Source organism: Nyctibius grandis, chromosome 6 (assembly GCF_013368605.1).
Source record: "Nyctibius grandis isolate bNycGra1 chromosome 6, bNycGra1.pri, whole genome shotgun sequence".
NCBI classification, from domain to species: domain Eukaryota; kingdom Metazoa; phylum Chordata; class Aves; order Nyctibiiformes; family Nyctibiidae; genus Nyctibius; species Nyctibius grandis.
In genome coordinates this window covers 21,417,111-21,432,780 of record NC_090663.1, presented here as the reverse complement: position 1 = coordinate 21,432,780, position 15,670 = coordinate 21,417,111, and the positions used below count along the sequence as shown (strand labels likewise).

At 36.6% G+C, this 15,670-nt stretch overlaps 1 protein-coding gene across 2 annotated transcripts in view; it reads right to left on the bottom strand.

The window, feature by feature from the left end:
• Positions 1–3,420: 3,420 nt before the first annotated feature.
• The window catches only part of RBPJ (recombination signal binding protein for immunoglobulin kappa J region), a 62,380-nt gene continuing 50,130 nt past the window's right edge, over positions 3,421–15,670 (bottom strand). For both annotated transcript variants that reach the window (XM_068403570.1, XM_068403571.1), the window contains 4 exons: positions 14,338–14,478; positions 9,258–9,413; positions 8,416–8,519; positions 3,421–7,621 (listed from right to left, as the gene is read on the bottom strand). In XM_068403570.1, the coding sequence (XP_068259671.1) occupies positions 7,306–7,621; positions 8,416–8,519; positions 9,258–9,413; positions 14,338–14,478 (717 nt within the window). In that variant the 3' untranslated portion in view covers positions 3,421–7,305. The remainder of the gene's footprint in view (positions 7,622–8,415; positions 8,520–9,257; positions 9,414–14,337; positions 14,479–15,670) is intronic.

Genomic DNA, 15,670 nt, shown 5'->3' with positions numbered 1-15,670 from the left:
TAAATTCAATCACCATGAATCCTCTATCTGCCCTTTCCCAATTTCCACAAAGTAAAATTGTTGGCAGTGAGAACACTGAAATGGAACATGAAGCACGCCTATTTGAGAACAAATAGACAAAAGTACAAGAATAGCAAAAATATATAAGTTAAGACATTATAGTAATTGATTACTGGTGATGAAAGGGAACAATGAAAGCTAACAAGATACAAACCAAACATTTGTGTCTTTGGGGTTTTTTTTTGCCTGTGTATCTGCTGCTACATGAGACATGTTTATGCAGGTAAAGAAATATTTAGAGCCCACACTGAACTAAACTCACCACCTACATGCACATACAGAAGTATCATGCAAAGCTGTCTTGGATAGACACCAAAAAACCAAGTTTGAAGTCACTGCTGTCACGTTTGCATTGTGTAATGAACACACCAATGTGGATCTCAGGATCACATCCCACTTCACAGCACAGATACCTTGGCTGGATTAGCTCTAAACAAACTATGCACAATTCATCATAATTGTCAAAATCAAGAAGAAACACTAGAACTAACTGACTCACTCAAAAAAAAAGAAGTCACTCGGCTCAAAACAGAATTAAACTCACTCAGATTTTAAGAACTAATTATATGTTTGTGATCAGTCGGCTATTAAACAGACAATTTCAAGACAGAAAACATACTGTGTATAGATATGTGCTTCTATCTTTTATATAGTTGTTGAAGTTATTCTTCAAGCAGAACTATGAAGTTCTTAAAAAGATTCTTATGATATGGTCTGTAAGGCTGCGGTTTCTGTAACTAAACCCTTCCTTCTGTAAAGGATGGCCAATGGATAGCAATTTATTATACATGTCTTAATGTAGTGGTATAGCAATGAACAAATTAATGGTATTGCTATTATCTATATGTCAAAGGCCTCCAAGTCAAGTCACTCAGGAGAAGCTAAAGCAGAAAGTAAGAGATGGAGGTAGGGCACAAAAGTAGCTCCAATGGCACAAGGTCCCATCTTGCCTTTGAAACACATCTGTGGGGATTTGCAGAGGAAATGCACAAATTTCGCAGTGAACAAATCAGCAGATAGAACAAAGGTATTTTACTTAAAAGCAGAGAAGATTTAAGATTTTAATGAACATAGATGAGGGGGCAACATGACAGCAAATATAATTAAAAGATGAATAATAAGCGAAGAATTTCTAAATTCAGATAAAGATTCACAGGCAGCTTTATATGGTTCCAAATTACATGTGTCACCTTCAGATAAATATCTGCAGATCATTAAGGCCAGGTCTGTAGAAACTTTGATTCAATGTACCTACAAGCAGCTTAAAAAATAACCAACTAACAATTCTTTCTCCCACAGCACAACAGTAGAAACAGCACAGAGAGATGACAGCACGTAGTCTCAAAAGTTAATAGTTCACCTTACTTAACATCGACTCTTCTCGCCTAAATTATGCAGCAAAATTTACACATTATGAGAAAAACTGCAAACTAATTAAGGATTTGGAAAAGTACACATGAAAAGTAAGGGAACTGAGACTAGAATACAAAGGCAAGAGCACATGGAAAAGACTACAGCAAACATTTAACCATCCTTTTCCATACTTGAAGGAGATGCAGAACCTGAAAGATGTCAAATTCAGAAGGCTTTATCAGATCTTTTTCAGACAGCTTAGCTTGCAAGTTTGCTTCTACAGAGAATCAAGACCTTCTCAACTTATTTCTCTTAATTAATTAATGTTGATATTTAATGCAGAAGTATTTTTAAATAAATAATATGGGCTGCAACTCTTCATGCTTTTGGCCTCGCACTAAGCATGTGCATAATTATCCTTTATGGACATATTAATTGACTACATATAGGTTTTTTCTACCCTTCTCAGAAGCATGCAGCTCCAATCTAAATAGGGTACCGTGAGAGGTAAACTACCTGTCCCAGTTCTGTAATTCTGAATGTTCTGAAATGGCAGATATTGCATGTAATCCTCCAAATGAATCCTTTCCACCAGCCAAGTAATTTCACACCATTCTCCTTTTAATGCTCTCATCTGGATTTTAACAGGATTTATTATTGAGAGTATCTACATAGCTAATTGCCAAGGTTTAGATGAAGAGATTTTTTTATATCTGTAGTTCTTCATCTAAGACCAGCACCATCCCATGCAGTTTCTTCCAACTATACCAACGTTAAAGTTTAGCAAGTGACCATTCTCTTTGCCAGAACCTCAGATCTAATTTCTATTCTGTTCCAGAAGAACCAATTTATCATTCCAGAAACAGACTGCAAGAGTCTTTAAAAGAATTTTGAAATGTAGTCTGCCCCTACTGTCCCTGTTTCAAACACCACAAGTTCTACCAGTGTTGAGGTTCTATTTTATGTGTCTTAATAACAATGGCATTCACCTTTGCAGATGTTTCAATAAAAATCTGCAAATGCTTCCTTATAGTCAAATGTTCTGGTTTTTTTTCCAATAAAATCTCTCTCTCTCTCTCTTGCTCTTGCCACACCTTCTTAACAATCACTTCTGGCCCCTTCGCAATCTTGTGGATAAACTAGTAGTTCTTGTATTAGTTTAATACAAAACTAGTACTGGTAAGTTTCTGCCATCCCAAATTCTCTCTCTGTTGTGTCGACTTCCCATCTCAGAAACTTTTTTCAAGTGACTGTGTCACTTGTGCTTGCAAACTAAAAGAGCGCATAATTTCTAGTTGTTCCTTATGGCCCTAACCAGAGTATTTTGTCAAAGCAAGAAATAAGCTAGCTTGCTAAATTTCTAGTTCTAATTATTAACCAACGGAAAGAAATATCACAGAGTCTGCAACTAAAAAAAAAGGATGAAAATAACTCAGGTATGCTAGTTGCAATAATAAAGCTGCTAAAGTTAAACAATTAAACACAGTTAATTTTTTCTTATTTAATAAATAATAATATAAAAAAGTGAACCTGGTTTTCTTTTTTTTTTTTTTTTTTTTAACATTATTGGAAAAAACAGTTTCTTATCTAACTCCAGCAATAACAACAAGCAATAATGAAACAGAATTAGATTTTTGGGTGGACATTCCATATCCCGTTTAACTGGAGTCCAATGTGCACAGCCTCACAACTACTGATGACTTTTCCACTCCTGGGGCTGGTCTTCTTTTGTGTTGTTCTGGTTCCATAGATGACCTCACTGTTCATTTGCAAAAAAAAAATAAAAACACACCATATTCCTTGGTTAACATTGAAAAATATCCACAAAAACGTGGCAAGTTTCAACACCTGATCAAATCATAACTACTTTTATGATATCATCATACAGATGTTCAATTATGTTTGTCACGTCAACAGTAACATGGCATTTTATCTTTAGCCTTGTAGAAAAAAATGAAACCCGATAGCAGATGCACATACACACAGAGAGTACATTGACAAAAACACTTTTATGTGGTTTACATTTCACTTTTATTTAATCCTCAAAACTGCCCATATTGTAGGGTTTTTCTTGATGAAATATGGAACTGAGCAATTAATTCTACAAAATTATGGTAAAAACTTGCTCATTTTTCTACCTTATTGCTAAGAAACTTTACAGGTGCACAGTTTGTAAAAATAACCCTTTTAAGACTGAATGCATACACGTGATACAGGATTTAAAAAAAATGACATTAGCATAGCACCTCCAGATGGGGCAAATGCAGTGCTGAACACAGACAGAATGTTTACATAGTTAGAACTGCTCATTTATTTTACAGCTTCTAAAGGGAATAAATTGTTCAGTCCTAAAAGGGTTAAGTAGAAACCCTAACATATTTCTTTTTCTAACAAAGCTGCCACTCAATCCCACAGTACAGTGCTTGAAAACAAAGTCAAAAGTCTGGCACAGAAAAGTATACACATTTGTTCAGTACTCATAAACACAGCTGCTTTTGAAAGAAAGTAAATAACATGGTTAATAATTGAAGAGTGTCTTAGTTTCAAGATGGACACCTCTATGGAGTCATTTAATCTACAAGTGGGTAGCTTACTTCCAACAGAGAATTTGTTTCACTCAGCATTAATATTTTGTATATGGGGAATTCACCAATTTATGTCTTGAGTTCATGTCTTTTCAGGTAACCATTCTGATCTTACAAGTCTGTGCAATGAAAAGAAGTACAGAATACCATTATTAACACAGTTGTGGGATGCCCTCAGGGCAAATAATTAGGAAAAACATCAGCAGCAGATTATTGAAGACTACTCTAGTGTTGAATTCTGAAATGCAGTTCCAAACAAAAGAAAACAAGAAACGGCATAGCTAAATTTGAGCACTTAATTTGCTTTTTCGTCCTATAGTTGGAACTATAACAACATTCTGAACACAGACTCAATTTCTATGTATATAGAATTAACAGCAGACTTAACAGCTAGACTTGAACAGTTATAATAGTTTCATACTGAAACATTCTAAAAGTAGTTTTATCAAAATCTTGAGATATTGTTAATATCATGAAAATTGATTAACAGCTCACAAGGCCAATAAATGTAACAGTATCACCCCACAGGAAAAAGTTCAGAAAGATAATACATCTGAACAACTGGGCATCTTAACAACAGTAAGGGCCTGGAAGACCATTTCTGTACTACAGATAACTATTGGCAACGATGGAGCCACAAGCCCAAGGGAAAAAGAGAGTTTCACATGGTCTTGTAAGCAGAACTTAATAGTCTCTTGTTTTCACCCACTTGGCTGTAGTGTGTAGAACAGCAGAAATTAGGCTAAGTCATTAGGTTCTTTACAAGTCAAGGAATATTACAACTATTGGGCAAAATTATTGCAAGTAAAGAAACTGAATATAAAAAGTATTGCATTTATATGTAAAAATTTTAAAATAATGAGTATAAAAGCAGGTGTCAAGTTCTGAAAAGCTATTTTAAATAGTCTTTGAAGGTTAAAAGGCTTGTTATGATTTGCCTACTGTGTGTATATCATGCTTTGTTCTTGAATACCCTCTAAATCTGATATATATATATATCTCTCGCTTATTTTAATTCTCAGTCTAATTAGTGATGAAAATCTGTGGCTCTTGAATCAAGCCGTACTGTAAGATACTTATGTGCTTCTAACAAAAACACTGTGAAATGTTTCCTGCCATAACACAATTAAAATGAAATTTTGTAGCACATACAAAGGTAAACAGATTTGCAAGTAAATGCCAGTAAACAGTTTAAAACAGAGATAAGGCCACAATGAATTCTGCCCTTGGTCACTGAAACGGAGATGAGGTGAGGCAGTATTCACACTAGTGCTAAGAACCAGCATCGCGGCTATGTCATGGGAATACGTTTCATAATACAGAACAGCAAATATGAAGGCCTGTGGTAGAGTACAAGCACATTTGAAAAGGACCGTGGTACTGATTTTACTATTAGCTAAATACGTTTTATAACCGATTTCTTCCTTTAACCACATTGTTTTCACATATACAACAGAGCACTAAATCAAACAAGTAGAATGGAGCGTCAGCATACACAAATATGGTGAAGAGACAATGGTTTAAAATGGTGGTGGGTGTTGAAACTGGAATAAGTGGTCAGAAATAAAAACCCTATGAAAATGGTCAACAGATAAGCTCATAAGCAATGCACTGTAGGAGGCCACAGGTTCACATTTACACAGCAGTTGTGGCTCTTGCTTCAGGGTATAGGAAAGGCTGAACACACCATAAAATTTGTATTTTGGCTTTTAAAGAGGAAGATCACACTACCAGAACTTGTCCTATGAGTCTATGCCTAGTTCTGTGACTACAAATGAACTACTGGGGTATATTTCCAAATACAAATGAAGCAGGCAGGTCTACAAGGAGGGACAAAACATGGCAAAGTCAAAATGAAAAACAAATGCAACAACCAACAAAGTCAAAGTGCAAATGAGCCTTGAATTTATGATGGAGAGAAGACTTGAACGTTGCACAAGCTGTTGGCAGGGAAAGAGAAACCCACAGGAAATAAGGATGGAAGGAGTTGACATCTTCATAGTGCTTTTACGATTTTCTATTTGCCCATTTCTAAGTAATAAAATTTACTTCTAGTTATTATGGTATGATCACTTCACAATGAAAGCACGTTCTCAATACAAGTGTTACACCAAAGTCTGGCCTAATTTACTGAACAGTATGAAGAAAAACATGCCTGTTGTGATTCTCAAGTGATGAAGGGCACCACCTACCAATCCCATTTGTAGCACATACTTCTCATGGTATTTTAGTTACATGCCAACAAGACAGAAGACATGCTGCCAAATGAAGTTATTGGGAACATTCCACTTTCGAAATAAAACATTTAACTTACACTTAATACAAATTATGTACAAGATTAGAAAAACCTGAACAGATCCTGAAACATCTTCAGATGCAATATGACTGAGCAAGGAAGAGGGGGAGTAACCCAGTAACAACCCTTCAAAAACACCAACATATGCCTGTGACATGAACAATCATTAATATGACTGCTTGAGATGCCACTTTAAAAAAAACTCATGTAATGTTAGAACCTCATGAATTATCACTATAAATACATATTTAAAAAAGGAAAACAGAAATAACTATTAACAATGACTGAAAACAGAGCACTAAAGTTAACATACATTGCATGTATTGCAGGCAAGGCAGAGGCATTTTTTAAAGCTTTTGCACAGACTTCATATAATCTTAAAAAAAATATGCTGGCCTTTACAAGGTTCTACTTGCTGAAATAAAAACAATTTCAGTTCATAAAAAGTCACAAGACTTCAGTTTAAAAAAAGGAACAGTTCCAGCCACAGACCAAAAATATATATATTTTTTTAAAACTGGAAGAGTATGGTAATTAGATTATACAAGCATGGTCAGGCTTGGAACCTGAATATACTTCAGAGCAAAAGCTCAGAGGAAAAAAAAATATAAACTATTTGGTAACAAAAGTGTACTATATGTTGTGATACAAAAAAGGTATGGTGAAAATGTACCTTTTATACTAAAGCTTATACAAGTTCCTTGGTCCATAAAAACTATGTTGTGTTCATGTTTTCTAGTTTGCTCAACATGTATCCCAGCCACATTTTTTGTTTCTTGACCATTAAAAAAAAACAGCTGAAAAATAGATTTTCAATAAAGTTCTTATGTTTTGGATGTATTTTTTTTTTTTATTGTGGCTTCTCTATTTAAGATCAGCACTTGCAGGTAACAAGGTTCAAATAATATCACCTAAAATGGAAAGGTGTTTTCCCATGAAACCACAAAAATTGTTCAGTTCTCTTGAAAGTAGCACTTAAAAGTCAGTTAAAGTCCAGACAAACAACAGTAGTTAGGAAACTACAGTTGCTGTAGATGATGTGACATTGGTTGGATTTGTGCTGACGTTTGTGTAACTTCCCTCGCTGTTTGTATTTGTTTCACTGGAAGCCGTGAGGCTTGAGTTGGCTCTGAGGATCGCTCCAGCAGCACTGCAGTGTGGTCGTGGCCCTGGTTCCGGTGTGTAGGTAAAGGTAAGGCTGGTGGAGTAAATTATGCCATCGTTACGGACCAAAGTTACTGGAACCTGGACTGGCTGACGGACCCACCTCCAACCCTCTCGAAATGCAGAAATGTCTGGAACAACACATAGCATGCTCTCTGCACATCTGAAAAACAAGAGAATCAACTGAGCATCATAAAACTTAAGCTTAAAGAACAGAATAGAACAGAACAGAATAGTTCAGTTGGAAGGGAGCTACAATGATCATCTAGACCAACTGCCTGACAACTTCAGGGCTGATCAAAAGTTAAAGCATATTATTAAGAGCATTGTCCAAATGCCTCTTAAACACTGACAGGCTTGGGGCATCGACCACCTCTCTAGGAAGCCTGTTCCAGTGTTTGACCGGCCTCTCGGTAAAGAAATGTCTCCTAATGTCAAGTCTGAACCTCCCCTGGTGCAGCTTTGAACCATTCCCACAAGTACTGTCACTGGATCCCAGGGAGAAGAGATCAGCACCTCACTCTCCACTTCACCTCCTCAGAAAGTTGCAGAGAGCAATGAGGTCACCCCTCAGCCTCCTTTTCTTCAAACTAGACAAACCCAGAGTCCTTACCTGCTACTCATAGGACATGCCTTCCAGCCCTTCACCAGCTTTGCTGCCCTCCTCTGGATGCATTCAAGTACCTTAATATCCTTCTTAAATTGTGGGGCCCAGAACTGTACACAGTACTCAAGTTGAGGCTGCACCAACGCTAAATACAGTAGGATAATCATCTCTTTTGACCAGCTTGGCTGCCAGGGCACACTGCTGACTCACATTGAGCCTGCCGTCATCCAGCACCCCCAGATCCCTTTCTGCAGAGCAGAAAGTATACACTTGAGTGTATACACGAGTATATACTCTTCAAAGCATCCAGTAAAATGTAATCACCATAAAGTAGTAGGAAATACTGTTACCTGTACATGGTTTCAGCTTCCACATCCCCAAACCAGACACGTAAATTTGGAGTGAAGTTCTGTCCTGTAAGTTCCAACATTGCTACATCCCCGCCACCATTCAACTGGAAAGTGATTGAATAGAAAAAAAAGAAGAAAATCCACAAAAAAACATGTCTGAACAAAACCGAACACTCCCTTCTCAAAAAAAAAAAAAAAAAAAAGAAATTCTTCACATGAATACAAGAACTGTAAACAGTGCTGTTTCTATCAGCTGGATGAAACTGAAAGAAACACACCTGCACAACTGAACTGTAAAGAAGTAACATATCTAAAAGATACTGCAAATTAATTTGTTATCCTGAAGGAACTTCTAAGTTTTGATAGTGATCATTTAGAATACAAGTCAACAAGGCTTTGAAAACAAAGAACAAAGAATCTTTCAGAGAATGTGTTAGGAAACCTTCAAATTCTTCCAGAGCAGAATGCTGATTTTCTTAATAAGGTTTCAGTCTTGCTCTTTCATCTATAATTGGCTGTTTTAAGAGACAAAATCAATTTCTAAATAATCAAACAGAAGTCCAAAGGATACCACTACCATAGTGTTTTAAGAAATAGAATTCTTAACATATAGAACAACATTATTATTCCTGTCACGGATAGGCTCACGTATTCTGAAATGTGTAGGAAAAATTATTGCAACATATAGTAATTTTCCTATTTGTAAAGCTAGTAAGAATGTTTTCCTACAATATTCCACAAAGGTATCATGAAGGTTAAATCAGTATGAAAAAAATAATATCACATAAAAGAGTTCATTGAAAAAAAAAAAAAAACCCCAAAAAAACCCCCAACAAGCTTACTTGAAGACTTTCTACAACAGGCACAGGTGTCACTGGAGCATGGACCGGTCCCATCCCCTCATAAAATGTGTATTCTGCTTTATCTGTGCTAATGATTGTCCAAGAAGCTCCATCATTAATCATTTCTTTATTTGGCTCTTTTGGGCATGGAGTGGCCTTAGAAAGAAAGAAAAGTTTTAAATCTGACCCTGTAGACTCATTTGCCAAGTCACAGAGCTAAAAACCAACTCAGCCAGTAACAATGCCTATTATTTCAAAACCATGCTTCCATATGTTTTTCCTCTAACAAAATGGCCTAGAGAAACAGTGACATACATTTCAGCAAAACCAGTAGAAAACAAACTTGTGAGAACACTGTAACTCTCCCCTATGATACTGTCGCCTCTCCAACCTTCTGTTTATTACTGGGTTTTATTTTAGTTTAGCTTTCAACGTTTCAATGTTATTCAATAGCCATTAACCAACAAAATACAGCAACGAGAAGTAGTTACTTTAAAACAGATCTTGTTTTATTAATGCAAAGTGACTAAAACAGCTACAGACTGAAGTGGAATGCTTTTCATTAGTTACGATTTACATCTGGCCAAGACTTTTTTTTCTTTTTAGAGAGTTCTTCACCATCCACAAAATGATGGAACCCACAAGCTTATATTTCAGTGTTTGTGCAAAGACATGGGAGAAAAGCTGAAATGACAACCTTGCAAATTAGTCAGAATCTTTCACTGTCTCCTTGTAAATATTACTAAATTAGTATACATACATATATACATAGATAGAAAATACACTGACAGCTATTTTTTATGGCAACAAAAGCCACTCTGAACAATCCCATCATCTAGCAACCAGTAAGGAATTGTGCATAGGTTAAACACAAGCACAGAAAAAAATGGGACTCAAAAATTCTAATTTTAATACCTAAATTCTGTTGTCTTCCATTAAGCTTTAAGGATAAGCTTCCATTAAGCTTTGCAATCCCTCCATGGTTGGAACCCTCCATGGCTGGATCTTTAAGGTCCCTTCCAACCCAAACCATTCTCTGATTCTATGATATCTAGGTATGTAACTATAACCTTCACTCTTCAAAACTGTTAGATAAACTTCAGTTAGCACGAATTTACCAGTGCAGATGAAAGGAAGTTAAGATCAAAGCTGCATTCTCATGTGGACTCTTCATTCTGATATGATCATGTTAAAAAGCACTGAAAACAGCTTGCAAGGGAAGTGTGCAACAAGGACAGTAGCTACAGATCTTTCCAAGCTCAAGATTCAACTGATATTTTTATTAGAAACATATGGAGCTTCTAAATTACTAGCCCAACTTCAAAAAAGGAATTGTTGTATACTATTTCCATGTATGACATTTTTCCTACAGGTTGATTACAATTCCCGTTGATATGGACTGCCGTACTTCAACTCATGACAAATAAAACCATGGACATGAAAAATGAATGACCCTGTACAAGATCCTCGACTGGCTTCTTCAGATCTGCTAAACCCCTGCCACAAAGTGGAAGGCAAATGCCACAGAATTTGTTCTGAAAGTCCTGCTATGTCAAGAATCGTTTCAGGAACACATTACTCCTCCTGTCACAGAAATCCCTGAAAGATAATGATTCTTCTTCTAGAGACACTTCTTTCCTCCTTGACACTTCCAAATACAGCAGTTTACCTCCAGGCACTTTCCCCCTTGCCTCTCTCCTTTCCTTTTACAACTAAACTTTCTCAACAGGTGGCACTGGAAGACTGAAATGCCTTAACGCCAATACCTCGTATTGACTGGCTTCACATGGTGACAGAATGGGAAACAAACAATTGCATAACATTAACAGATCAAGGACAGAATTCCCCAAGAACTGGTAAACACAGCAAATACATAGCCAAGAGGAATCCAAGGAATAAAATATATTTGGATTTAAAAAAAAAACCAACCAAACACCACTAACCCCTCCCCCTCAAAAAACCTCAAGAAAGCTCTATATCAAAAGATATTAAAGAAATGAAATTATAATAGATTAGAAACAGTTGTGCTTTTTTAAATAGAAAGCTAATTAAAGGAAAGCAAAAAGCAAAAGGTAGAACTTAACAGTCATTCTCCTTTCAAAATGCACAAAAGCCAACAGTGCAGATCCCTCCCCGAGACCAGTGTTGCAATCAGTTTTATTCAACGTCCTCACCAGTGTGCTGGTAAATTCAAATCTTCAAACTTCTGCATGATCCTAAGTTAAATGCTGTTACAACTGCATGGATTTTATGTCCAGAATAGCATCAAAATGAACATAGAGGGCAAAAAAGTGGTAATGAGCTTCAATGTAGACAGAAGTAATGTTTCTCAAGAAAAATTCTTTAGATGATGCCCATAAAATACTGAACTTGGAACTGGTAGTTACAATTCAGGATCCTGGAGTTACCACTGATCGTTTCCCAAAATCACCACCTCAATGTGCAGTGGTAGCCGCAAGTGGCAACACAATGTTGGACACCATCAGAGAAAATATTGAGAACAAGGTATCAGGTGTTATTTTGCCAGTGTAAATCCTCTGTTCACCTAATTCTGGAATACTGTGTGCAGTTCTCATCTCCCCATCTAAGAAAGTCATGGTGAAAAAAGAGAAGGTACAGACGGGACAATGAAAATCACCAAGGAGCTGCTGACCTTATGAGAAGAAATTGGAAAGACTGACTCCAGTTTGGAGAGAAGAAATTAAGATGTTGATGGGTAAGGTGAATGCAGAACTGTTGCTCACTAAATCCTGCAAAACTGGAACTAGGAATCACTCACAGAAACTATTAGATCATTCAAGACAAATACAGCAAAAGTTTACTACACAGAGGACAGGAAACCTCTTGAACTTTCTGCCACAGAATACTGCAGAAAAAGAGAGCATCAGCACATTCAAAAGCAATCAAACTTATGGATGACAACATGATTCTAAAAGATAGTCAGGGATGTAGCCTTTAACAACCCTTAATACAAGAAGTGTGGATGCTGGTAGAGTACAACTGCATTGGACTGCATAAAGCGACCAGATCTGCCTGCTTCCTGTAAGCACCATCTCCTATTGCTGCTGCTAGACACAGATATGGACTGTGCTATGATCCAGTAAGGTATTATTTATATTCCTTCTATATTCTCCAGAATACACGGACACCTTTAAAGAGAGATCTGGCTGGTACTTGAGCAACTGAATTTCAGGGTTTTTCTAGGTTCATGCTGGCCTGCTGGCTTTTTACAGCCTTTCTGCTTTAAGCCTTTAAGGTCTCTATATTGGGCTATTTCCATTCACCCAAGAGAGACTTGCCACCCTAAAGTAAAGTTGGTTGGTTTTTTTTTTGTGGTTTTTGGTTTTTCTTTTTTTTTTTTTTTTACATTGACCACAGTCTGTCTAGACTCCTGCTATAGGAACCATATGCAATGGTAAATGCTTAAGAGCGGGCAGGTGAAAGATGCTGCACATGCCTGTTCCTCTGGTCTTGGTCTTCTGGTCCAAAGGAAAAAAACACATAAAATGGGATTTCTATCCTGCCACTGGTAGAAAGTTTATCTTCCATAGTGACTTCATTTACCAAAGAGTGATAACAGCCTGATGTGCAAGTTAACAGATCTTATTCAGAAGCAACAGGTACCTAACTCCAGTAAAAGAATGCAGAATAGTGGGTTGTCCTTTTATCTAAGCCCTACCCATGTGGAAAGTTCAGAGATCTTAACAGATTGGGCTCCATGAGTGCTGCAGAAACTGAAGAGTGGTAGGATGTCCTCGTAGTCCCACAGGCAATATCAGGATGTTGAACTAAGGCAGCTGTCAAAGAAGCAGGAATTGCTGCTTCATTCAGCCCTTCCCATAAAGTACTTGGAGAAAGATTAAACAGCAAGGCTGATTTTGAGTTATTGCAATTCCTGTTTCACAGCCTTCTCCTTGACAAAGGTCCATTCTCTTTTACAAGAAAGTATAGTGATATATCTCTGCTATGTGCTCTGTGTAGAACCAATAGATCTGGTCCTTTCTGAGCCAGAAGTCATGAATATGTTTCCTGAAATATGAACAAAGCTTCTCATATTCTCTTTTGATTGTCCCAATTCAGGATAGAAGTCAACCAAGCCTTTACCAATCCTTCTTATCCCTTCCCTTAAACTAAGCGAAATCTTTAAAAATTTGAGCTTCCCCCTTTCCTACCTCTACCTTTCTTACCCGAGAAGCTACAGCTGTTCTCCTAAGGAAGCCCTGAGTGTGGCCATCTTCCTGGAGCACTGCATTATTTCTCAACACCCTTTGCTATTTGAGCTGCCCTGGATGTTTAAAGAAAATTGCAGTACTTAGGTAGGCCTGAACTTGGTCACAGTCTTGTTACTCTGATGGGAATTACTACACTGAAAGTCTGCTAAAAGCATGCTAACATCCACGAGACTAAAACCACAATTTGTTAGCATATTGTGTAAGCTGTCAGAACAACTGTACACTGTGGTATATTTCTACAGCTCTCCTTAGGGGTTCATTCCTGTTACAGTAACTTGCTAGGGATATTTTTCTCCACCTGCTGGACAAATACTTGAAGACTGAGACAGCTACATTCTTTAGAGACAAATCAAATTTCTGTGGCTTTACAAATTACTGTGGTCAACTGCCATAGCTGTCTATGTTTATGCTCTTAGCCAAGAGCAAGACACTGCAACTCTGCTAAGCTCACCATGAAATAAGACTATCATGAACTGTATCGTTTCCTATTTGCTGTAATCTAGAAATGGACACACAAGTAAGTGGTGCAACTCCACTGGCATACATCAACGTGTTAAGACACAGTATCATGATTGCATGCACAAGTTGCTAGTGTGTTTCCATTTCTTCCATTAGAGAAAATAGAATCCATTGTCTAGACATGGAAGAAGGTTACTAGGAAAGAAAAACAGATTTGGAAAGGGGCAGATAAAGTTTGTTGCTTTCCATTCTCTTGTGTTTTTAAAACCAAATGTTAGACTTGCATTAAAAACCAACCGCAAAACTGGCATTCATGCATATTTTGGGAATATTTGGGAAAACTTCGCAACCACATTTCTCATGTACTGAAATAATTTTAAACAACTCACTTGAAACTGAATTATTCTCTCCTGGGAAAGGCACAAATACATTCTCTCAGTGTCTTTAAGGTAAAATGCACATTTATGGAGCTGCGATACTGGATCATCTGCATCCAATAACGCTGTTTGTTTATCTACTTTTCGAATTATCTGTGAATGAAAATTGTACATATATATTTAGGACGATTTCTTCATTACATTGGAGATTACATATGTAGTGTTAGTAAAGGAAGTGAAAGGTATTTTTTTTTTTTAATTTCCATGCCTCCTGTTTTAATACCAACATTAGATTTGTAATTCTCAATGCTTTTGAAACAAGAACACAACACTGAAGTGACACTCAGTACTACAGCTTCAACGTACTGTATGCATATATATTTCATCTTTTTTGCTATAAGAGTGGGGAAAAAAACTTGAAGCTTCAGCAAAATCTACTTTTGTTCCATTTTCTGGTACAAAAGAGCAGTATGTCAAGTATTAACAGGCTTCTACAGAAGCTTCCACCATAGATAGCATCAGCACCATTCTGTGGCAGACTGGTTGCTGAACGAGAACAGTTGAAAATAAGGATTTACTTTAAAGGTGTTGAGATGTCCTTAAGTTCAGTTTTGCAAACACAACAATCACAGCGTATCTTAACAACAGTTGGTCATTAAATATTACTTAAAGACAACTGCAAAGAACAATTGTTCCTTACATCTGGCAGTTCAGTGAAAAAAACATCTGCTGACTTAATTCAGAGATGTTATAGTAATTTATTTTTAAAAATTAAAAAAGTTATTCCCTTACAGACAGTGAAAATCTGTAGCTTGGAATTTTAACTCAACTTCTAGAAAAAAGTTTAATACTTCATTTTATGCAACATCAGCAGAAGCAGCAGCCAAAGTGCTTGAAGATTTCTAAGCCGACAATCAGAAAGCCAACCATGTCCTCTGGGATTTCTAATGATAATAAATGGCATTATTAGCAATATAAGCTTCAAGGTTAACTTGTTTCTTCAAAGTTCTTTGCATTAACCTATAAAATGTCTGCGAGTTAACTTTTAATCGTATCACCTTCAATCAGTCTTGTAAGACAGCATGACAAATGTTCCCAATAGCAAACAAAACAGGAACCTTTAGCCTAATTTGTTTTAATCTATTTATACCTACAAATAAGGTTTCTGGAATAAAAAATGATGGCATCTCCTTTCGGCAATGAGAAAGTACTAACATGAAGCCCACAAATAAAGTGAGATCCTCTTATTGAATTTCATGTGCACTAAACCAGATCAGTACTAACCCGGTCTGGATTCTTCTGTCAAATAATGCAATTAAAAAAAAAAAAAAAAAAAAAATCTATT